This window comes from Monopterus albus, unplaced genomic scaffold, assembly GCF_001952655.1.
Source record: "Monopterus albus unplaced genomic scaffold, M_albus_1.0 scaffold147.1, whole genome shotgun sequence".
In the NCBI taxonomy this organism is placed as follows: Eukaryota; Metazoa; Chordata; class Actinopteri; order Synbranchiformes; family Synbranchidae; genus Monopterus; species Monopterus albus.
The window spans coordinates 332899-342171 of record NW_018128027.1 but is presented as its reverse complement, the minus strand read 5'-3'; the positions used below and the strand labels follow the sequence as shown (position 1 = coordinate 342171).

Sequence of the window (9273 nt, the reverse complement as noted above, 5' to 3'; positions counted from 1 at the left end):
CTCATCACAGTATTACCTTCAGTAGCAACGCAGATACAATACACTTCTGGTGTCCACTTTCTAATATTCTTCCCAAGCCCATTTATTAGGGAAGGAGGGCAAGGCGTTCACGGTGACAGTACAGTAAGTTCTTGTCTTTGCTGTAACTGTACTAGAACATAGATGGCTCTAGATAAAAGACAAGAATGTTCCAGTTGTAGGCAGCTGATTCAGTATGTAGGACAATACTGTCCTCTACTGATAAAAGTGTAGCATGCCAAAGTGTACTGACAGACTTAAAGTAGTTCAGGTTTTCAATGAGGGGCATACTGTAGGTCTAGAGAAGTCTATATAAAATACATATATTTGTCAATGAAATCTGAAAATATTTTGACTTTAATTACCTTTAGGGTATTTGAAATGAAAAAATACTGAATTAACTGGACAAAATACCAACATAATGTGACTATGATTCTAAACACTGAAAATAAGTATAAAGCCTAATGGGCTACTGAATTAATTTTGAACTAATACTAATAAGACATTTTTTGAAACATTTTCTACTTTCTTCAGGTTTTGTACTTTCATGTAACTGTATTTTTATTTATTTTTATGGCATGCTGGCCATTTTATAATTTTATTTTGCAATACTCAATTGAATTACAGTCTGCTGGAAAAAAAAAGCTGACTTACCATAAGTGCATTCCCATGAACAAAAAAAGAACAATTCTAAATGGAAAATGATTTTTAAAATGTTTTTATTATTCATTTAAATTAACAAACACTGCTATACATATTGCTGTTTTTATCCATTTTGAATAATTTTAAACAGTTAAAGCATTTGGAAAAGAAGTAATAGTAGTTGAAAACAGTTGACATGTACAGTAGAAGATCTAGAGTCAATGGCTTTCCTATGTGTGCCGAGGGGCTTCACAATATCTCAACAGAGAGACATTTTAGACTTGCCCACATGTTTTTGGTTCTCTTTCACCTCTTTGTGTTGTCATACAGGATTAAAGATTTTGAGCAAAGATGACACCCCTTTAACCCCCTGACAGTATATTCATTAGGAATGTCTGAAGTAAACAAAATAATCCCAGATATCACTGTTGTGTCCTACCCATTGCACAGTATTGAAATCCCTCATCCCTTTAACATACACATAAAAATAATTAAAAAGAAGTGCTTCATCAAACATATTACATGTTCTCAAAGTGTCCCCTGTGTTGGCTCAGGCCAGCTGTAGAGAGTCTTCTTGTCCCCTCATTAAACATGAACTGTCTGGGCCATGTAGGCTTCCACTAAGTTTTTACCGAGTACCTCCATGTTGGCATATGTTCATATACCCATAAATCAGCACATCTGAGTTGAATTTAAACATAATTTCTTTACTAAACGTGACAGATTTACAGACACTGTTGACAACATTGGCAGCTGGTGATAGTCTAGACCACAGTGGCTTTATCCAATTTGAGCAAAATCCCTCCATTTTGACAAAGACGTACAAATCACAGGATTACATGTGTCATACAAACCTTTTTGGCTTTTTGAAACCTGACCTGCCCTAAGAGGCAGTGTTGAAAAAAGGTAAGACCTTTATTTAGAGAATGTGATAAACAAAGAAGTACAGAATCCAGTGGAGGAGGGTTTTGTTCAAACTTTGATGTCTGAGTGAAAAGACAACCCTTTCTGCATGAGACACAATGAAGTGACGAGGTGTTTTCTTCTATACTACCACCTCTGCAACACTCTGACTAGACCATTCAACAGCCTGCAGTCCTGCAATGCTCTTCACCATGGGGTTCTACTACATGAGTGATATCCCTGACATCAATGTAAATCACATACACAGAGTCATAAACAGGTTGTAAAATTCAGGTACAGAATCACTGAGGAAAAGCACACCGACACTACTGTAAAGTCAAACCGCTATGGCAAAATAGAAGGTATAGAGTACTGAGGAACTAGTTATTGATTGAAAGTTGGCTCATATCCTTTGCAACACTGAGAAGTGCGTCAGCCACCCCGTGGGTGACCTGTTTGCTTTTCTACAGGCAGATTAAGGAGAGGACAATGTCTCAAAACACTTTGTAAAATTTAATCAGCACAGGCCATAAATACAATTAAAGAGATGGAAATAACATCAGAAATTTGCACACACTTGAGTAGAGGTTCCTGAATCAAGGTCCAAGTTATGAAAGGACAAATCTAAATGGAAAAAAGGTCGAGAGGAAGTCTTTGCTCATGGTCTCTGTCTCTCCTGAAAAATTCCAGTAGAAGGCTGACCTCGTTTAGTGATTTATTGATTCGTCTTGGCAGAGTGCAATGTCAGCCACATGGCTTTTTAAACATTTTCAAAAAAAATTAAGAATGCACCCTCTAGTTTAGTCACATCAACTCACAATTGCCACATTTAGGCATGTCTTTCTTCAGAATAGTCTGCTCCGTAAACAAGTTGACACTCTGGAGTTGAAATGGTGAAGGGATGACACTTGGTTTTAGGATTGGTGCACACACTTTTACAAATAAAAAATTTCACACTGAAGCAGAACAAGAGGAAACACATGGCATAGCCCTTGTGGGTTTCCCTGTGGAGGGGAAACGGCTCACATGGTCAGCTTGGTCTGGACTTGAATGTGCTCTTGGGTCTTTAAAAGACACTAGAGGGTGGAGGTGGGAACACGCAGTTGATCCTCAGGCTTGCCTTCAGCCACAGTGTTTGTTTCTCAGCCGTGCTGAGCCAAACCCCCGCTCAGAGGGCCAGGAGGGTTGGGGAGTTGAGGGAGTCTGAGGACTGGTCGCCGCCGCTGCTGCTGCGCCGGTGGGCCTTGGAGCAGGACTCTGAGGAGGGTGAGGGGCTCTCAGGCTCCAGCATGTTTGGGTAGGTGAATATAAGGTTTGGGGCATTGGGCGTGGCAGGTGGGGGGAGGGGCTCTCAGGCTCCAGCATGTTGGGGTAGGTGAATATAAGGTTTGGGGCATTGGGCGTGGCAGCTGGGGTGGATGCGGCCACCACTGGCGTGTTCAGGCTGTCTCCATCTGTGCAGTATATCCCACCGCTGACACTGCCACCACCCAGGCAGATGGGCTTGATGACAGAGCGCTGAGGCTTGCCCATGTCCTCCTCGTCATCCTCCGGCTCTTGCTTCACAACTACTTGGTTCGTCTGAGACCGGGTGCCCATGTTGGGGCGCATGGTCAGTGGGAGAGGAGCGCACTGCTGCTGCCCTGATGGCTGGTGGCGCTCATCAATGGGCAACTTGCACATGGGATTGTGGGCAACCAGCATGAACTCCAGCTTGTCTTTTTCCTTCTGCAGGCTCTCAATCTCCTTCTGGAGGTCTGCTTTCGCCTCCTCCAGCTTCTCAGTCTCCTGTTGACAGGAAGAAATGAGCATTTGAGCTTGAGTGTGAGTAGTTTTATAAGTCAATAAATACAAATTCTGCAACACCAATTTCATGGATATTCAGTGACAACATGTTAAGCCATTGAGAGCATAGCTGTAATAATGGTCTTCAATCAGTGCTTATGATGCATAGCTTTACAGCGTGATGGCGCCAGAATTTAGGTATTTTTAACAATGAATCAGTCAGAATGTATGCTCCTCCAGAGTGCCAAAAGAGGGCACTGTTTGTTTGCTGTGGTTTCTTAAACACAGAAGGTAGCACAACCAACACATTAAATCCAGAATCTGTCATTAGCCATTTAACTTAAAATATGTAAACTCAAAACCCTCATCTTAAATTTGAGTTCAGCATAATGACTGTGCATTATTTGTGTCGCATTGTTAAGAGATCAGCAATCTGTTATTAATATGCCATATAAAAGACTAAGACAGATTTCATAAAAGCTGTGTGTCGGTCATAGACATGGGGTGGATAATGATAAGGTGATGTGCTGTCTGAGAACTTTAACTCATGGTCAAAGGTATGAGGAAGTTGTATGTAAGAAACCAAGAGAGGAGGGGCCCAGTGAGAGACCATAAATCAGAGAGGTGGCATTAGAAATATTGCTCCTTCGTTTCACTGGAAAGCCACACTTCCTTATTTGGAATTTTAAAAACCAGGCGTGTGAAGAAGGAAGGGCGTTTGCTTTTTTTCCCTTGAAGCATTGGCTGTGGTGTGTTCGTCTGTGTGTGTTGGTGCAAGCAGCATGTCTCTATGTGGGATTGTGAGACAAGCAATTTGCCCCTTTTACAAAATGTCCTGCATTCATGGAGACAGCTGCCTACAGCAAATTCCATTCCTGGGGGTTTTAGGCCTGACAAGCTCAACTTCACTGTAATTCAGCTAATTAGTCCATTTAGATGCCGTTACTGTCTGCCAGGCAGGGCCGCGTGACAGCCCTACCTCTGTCTACAGTTCCCTGAAACAAAAGGCTTTTCATTGCTTGTCATCTTTTCACTCAGACCTTGTGCTCAGAGATCCAGCCAGAGTCAAACCAGTAATGCGAGATAGTAAATTTAGGTGTGGAGTTCAAAAATCTGGACTCCTGCCAAACTGCTGAACAAGTATGACTGATGTTTTCTTCTCTAGTAGACTGTGTATTCTCTGTATGCAAATCATTTGTCATTGCTCTTTAGACCTTCTCTGTATCTACACTATGACAAATTTTGTCAAAGAACAGGAAACACGGGTGTTCCTGCAGAACAGGAACAAGACGCTCCAGCATCTTACAGTGATTTGATATTGTTTAAGGTGATTCAAGCTAAAGCCAATAGCAGATTCAGATCTGACCTGGTGATTCCAGTTGTCAGGTCTCTACTCACCCCCTGTAGCATCTCTGTGAGCTCTCGCCTGCGGTTGCGGCATTTGGCTGCGGCTAACTTATTCCTCTCACGCCTCACCCTCCTTTTTTCCTCTTCCTCTGGGGTGAGCTAAGGGCAATCAAAGAAAGAACACAGCAGGTGAAATAAGCTGTTTGACAGACACACAATCAATACAAAGTGAAGATCATGAGTCTAAACAAGAGTTAGATGATACTACTGGCTGGCTTTGAGCAGAATGATACAAAGAATTTATTGGCATGTTTACCTCACTAATAAATATGTTCCCAACATGATTCCCAATTATAATAATAAGGCATTTTGCTCAGGTTTTGGTCCAAACTCCCTTCAACAGCACTGTTATGACCTTCTGAAGCAACACATTCCCATCCAGTTCTATCAAACTGATCCCCTAGTGGTGTCGTCTCCAGTCCCTCACCTGCTCATCCCTCTTGCGTCGGCCCCTGGCGTCCCCAATAGAGCGGATGACCCCAGGTCGAGAGAGCGTGTTGTGCCCCAGAAGTCCCGGCCCGTTGCTCAGGTGATGCCCATACGGGTGGGAACGGGAGTAAGGGTTGGACATGGAGGTGATGACAGTAGGCTGCACCATCCACTGTAGGTCTTGGCTGGTTGTGATTGCATTGATGGTGGGGATGAAGGCACTGCTGGAGCCGGGCATATCGACCCTGTACTTCTGGAAAAAGAAGGAACAAGGGAAAGATGAAAGAAAATTGGGGTCAATGCATGCAGCTTAAACCTACAAGCAGCTTAGTTTCTGTCTTCACACTACTGTCAGCACAATTGCACAGACACAAAAACACCACCCACTGTTAATAAATTCACACATTTCCACCATTTCAGGCATATAGTAATGATTCAGTCCACATAGGCAGAAAACTGTGTATGTAACCTCTGGAGTGGAACAGTGACACATGCTGTGGGGAAGCCCAAGGTGTCAAGTGCATATCATTTTACTACAATAACCATCAGACAAACACTGCACTGCTTGAGTGTTCTATTGGATGAAGGGTTAATAAGCATCATATGCAGTTATACATGCAAACTAATTATACATTTTGATAGGGTAGATTTAAAATGTAAAGGATTGTCTAATGGAATAAACCTTCATTTGTCTAGAAGATGAATGATTGCACCAGGAACTGTTTTGAAATACAAAACATGATAAAAGGCATAGATAATAATCTAATTACTGGACTCCATCTTTACTTCAAAAGATATTTGTGCTATGGTTTGCTGTCAATGTGAAGGCATCATGAGGCCTGCTGTGATGAAGATGGACCAGAGACTAGCCTCTCCACCATTGGTACTAACCCCTCAAATACAAAAACACTTCTCAGCAAAACCTCATATAACCCCAAATATAAATGTACAGTCTACATGTATGAATGAATGTGACTTGCATAATGACCACCGGTATGAGAACTGAAATGAGAGGGCAGAAAATGTCAGATCAGTATTAATTCATGTCTCCAGAGTCCACAAACAGACGCACTGCCTGCCTGAATGCGTAATTTACGCATATATCCCAGTTATTCCCGACTTTCCGTCGGATATCCCGGCAGTCTATTGGAACTTTGTTTATCTAGTGAGTCATTGTGTACGGGATTTGTTAAGCACATGTGAAACGCAGTCAGTTCCAGTAAGGCGGAAGCAGCCAGCTGTACCAAGCACAAATGGTTCGCCAGAATTATGTAAGTGGAATTTTTGGAGCTTGGCTTCAGAATAAGAGCATTAAAATTTCCTTTAAATCCAAGTGTTGAATAAATAATTTTTATGCAATATAGTGTGAAGGACCTGAACATTTAGTTGAGTTATTGCACTAAATATAGAGGAGCCTGCAAAAACGTCTTGTTTGATGAAAATTCTATCGCTCTAATAACAAAACCTTTGTTTTGATATGTCTCAATAAACCTAACAAAGAAGTCGTGTCCCAGCCCGCTGTAATGGGAAACAGACCGTCAGTATGTGATTACAGGGAACCAGAGCAATGATAGATACAGGCCAAAAGTCGATCAGCGTAATGTGTATGAGCCTGATGAGGCTTTTCCACTGAAATGCACTATACGTGAGGCTTGGGTGCGGGTAAACAACATCCCTCTTCCAGGATTTATGCCCTATTAATTGAGAATATAGGAGCTCGGCGACCTCATAACGTTACACCGGTACACCAGCAGTACAGGATAGGCTATATATCACTCATACTGTATGAAAGCATAACCTTTGATTACATCGAGGAGATGAACTACAGAACGTTTCCAGCGCAGGAACGCGATTACTGGCGTTTTCTTAGCTAAGGAAATACGGGCTTTTGATAGCTCTGCGCTGCCGCTCCGTGTGTGCTTCCCACTGTAGGAAATGTGCCATATGCAGCCCGAATTAGACCCGTCTGGTCCATAAACTTGTTATTTTTGACGATATATCCGCCAAAATATTTAATTTAAGGGAAGTTAAACCTACTCTGTACTAACATGCCCTTGGAGACTGTGCAATGCTCCAGCTCTTCGTCAAGACATCTGCTACCCATAGTGTTAATGCCTGGATCATGCCTGTTGCATTCTCCACGATTATGCTTCGTCTCTGCCCCGTTTATTGCCAAACTAGTGCAGTGTAAACAGCTCAGGGTATGGTATGTACAGTATGTGCTCTGCAGATTTATCTTCCGTGAAATGCATGCGCGTCTGCTACAGGTGAAAAGACGCATGAAAAGTAAAGACGATAATACTTAGCCTAACAGAGACAGTGGACATCTGGCAATTTTCTCCTCCATCTTTCAATGTTGCCCGTATGTTATGAAGTTTAGTTTTATTACAGGGTCAGATACAATAATCAGTGGTTTTATTAATTAATGTGTGCAAAAAGAGCGCGTCTTCGCCATTTGCTGCTAAATTTAGTATTTGATCAAAGTAAATCATCCAACACGTGTCATCTTATAACAATTCAAATGGTTTGAGTCCACAACACTTTTGCATATATCGAGCCGTGCATCATCGATTTCCCACCAGCGACCTGGAATTCCTGTTTAAAGCCAATTAATAGCTGGAGCGCGGCCCCATGACACAAAAAATAGACTACTTGTGCTTTTCAGAAGCTGTGCATTTGAAATCAAATTCAAAACGTATATGTTGCGATATTTTTTTTTAATAGATTTCCTTGTGTTACCTGGTAGCTTGAGGTAGGGATCGGACTTCCGATCGTGCTGCTGCCGCTTGTAAAAGACTCTGGCTGGGCCGGAGAGGTGCTGCTGCCGCGGGACGAGGTGTCGTAGTTCCCGGAGTAGTCCTGGTACATGATCCAGGAAAGAGGAAGATTTCAATAGACAGTTTGTTCTCTGAAATGTTGTTTAATCCTCGCAGATAAAAGGCATCAACAGAAAATTCCTCTGACTCGACACGTTGTTAATTTGGGATATCCAGAGAAGAGTTGGCAAAGACAAAGTGCACTTATGCTCCTCTAAACTAAACTAAAACATCTTACAGATATTGCAAGTTAGATTAATTATTTACTTTTGTGTTAGCGTTATTTTTAATACCTAATTCTTGTTGTGCTATTATTTTTCTTGAGCCACAGGTAGAACTGTACTATAATAATAAAGATCCGCGCAGGTGCGCAAACTTCAACCCTAAGTAGCAGCGCACCTTCAGCAAAGTCCAGTTGAGACAAGTGTATCTGTAGTTAGAGAGTGACTCACGCGGGTTAACATTCGCTTTAAAGCCTATTGTCTGTCTAGTCTTCTGAGTATTTTCCGTCGTCTTGCCTACTACACACTCTATCTGAGCCCTCTGCTGTTCATGGAACAGTTCTGACTTTTTTCTTTTCACCACACTTCCTAGAGATGACTCACTTCAATGGCACTATGAAGAACTGCAACGTCTTATCAACACCAACAAACAGCTTACGTCACGCCTGGGCGTTGCGATTTCATCCAGGGAGGGGTCGATCCTGGATAAGGCAGCGAAGAAGAAAGATCCGCTTTACCCATCCTTCTCACAGCGGCCAGGGCCCATGTAATCGAAAAGCGCGGATGCAGTAAAACTACCAAAAATATGTCTCGAGAGATTTATTTCTTGTTACGGACGTCAGTGCATGCTGTGGAGTTCACTAGTTGTACTTGCTTTGGTCCATTGACGCACGTTTCCTAAAATGGGCAGTTGCGTCAGAGAGCGCGTGTGGGTTTCCTTGGTAAAGGAAGCGTCAGACACTGGAGGGATTCCCTCCCCTCGATCACTGCGCTCCGGACTCGAAGCTCATAGCGCACGGGTCCCGGTAATGTCATTCATCAGTGCAGGAAAGTAAATGTATTAAAACTTTAAACGCGTAGATAAAGACAGTGTGGACGCATGCTGGTCTACTGTAGCGTGGCCCACGTGCGCGCGCACAGTCTGATTGAGTTTAGAGCATTAAGCGTGTCTTATGGACGATTTCTGTGTCAAAATTAGTTCGATATCCACATCCGCGCTCAGCCTGGAAGCTAAAATGTATCGACAGCAGAGAGAGGCCACACACATGAAA

The 9273-nt window shown here is 42.6% G+C and overlaps 1 protein-coding gene across 1 annotated transcript; it reads right to left on the bottom strand.

Annotated features, from left to right (window-relative positions):
• Positions 1 to 1346: 1346 nt before the first annotated feature.
• Positions 1347 to 8287, bottom strand: fosl2 (FOS like 2, AP-1 transcription factor subunit). Its single transcript, XM_020614557.1, has 5 exons — positions 7924 to 8287; positions 5183 to 5437; positions 4747 to 4854; positions 2929 to 3351; positions 1347 to 2854 (listed from the first exon to the last, which is right to left on the bottom strand). Exons 1-5 carry the CDS (start codon positions 8050 to 8052, stop codon positions 2732 to 2734), a joined length of 1038 nt encoding a protein of 345 aa, XP_020470213.1. The 5' UTR covers positions 8053 to 8287; the 3' UTR covers positions 1347 to 2731.
• Between the last annotated feature and the right edge of the window lie 986 nt (positions 8288 to 9273).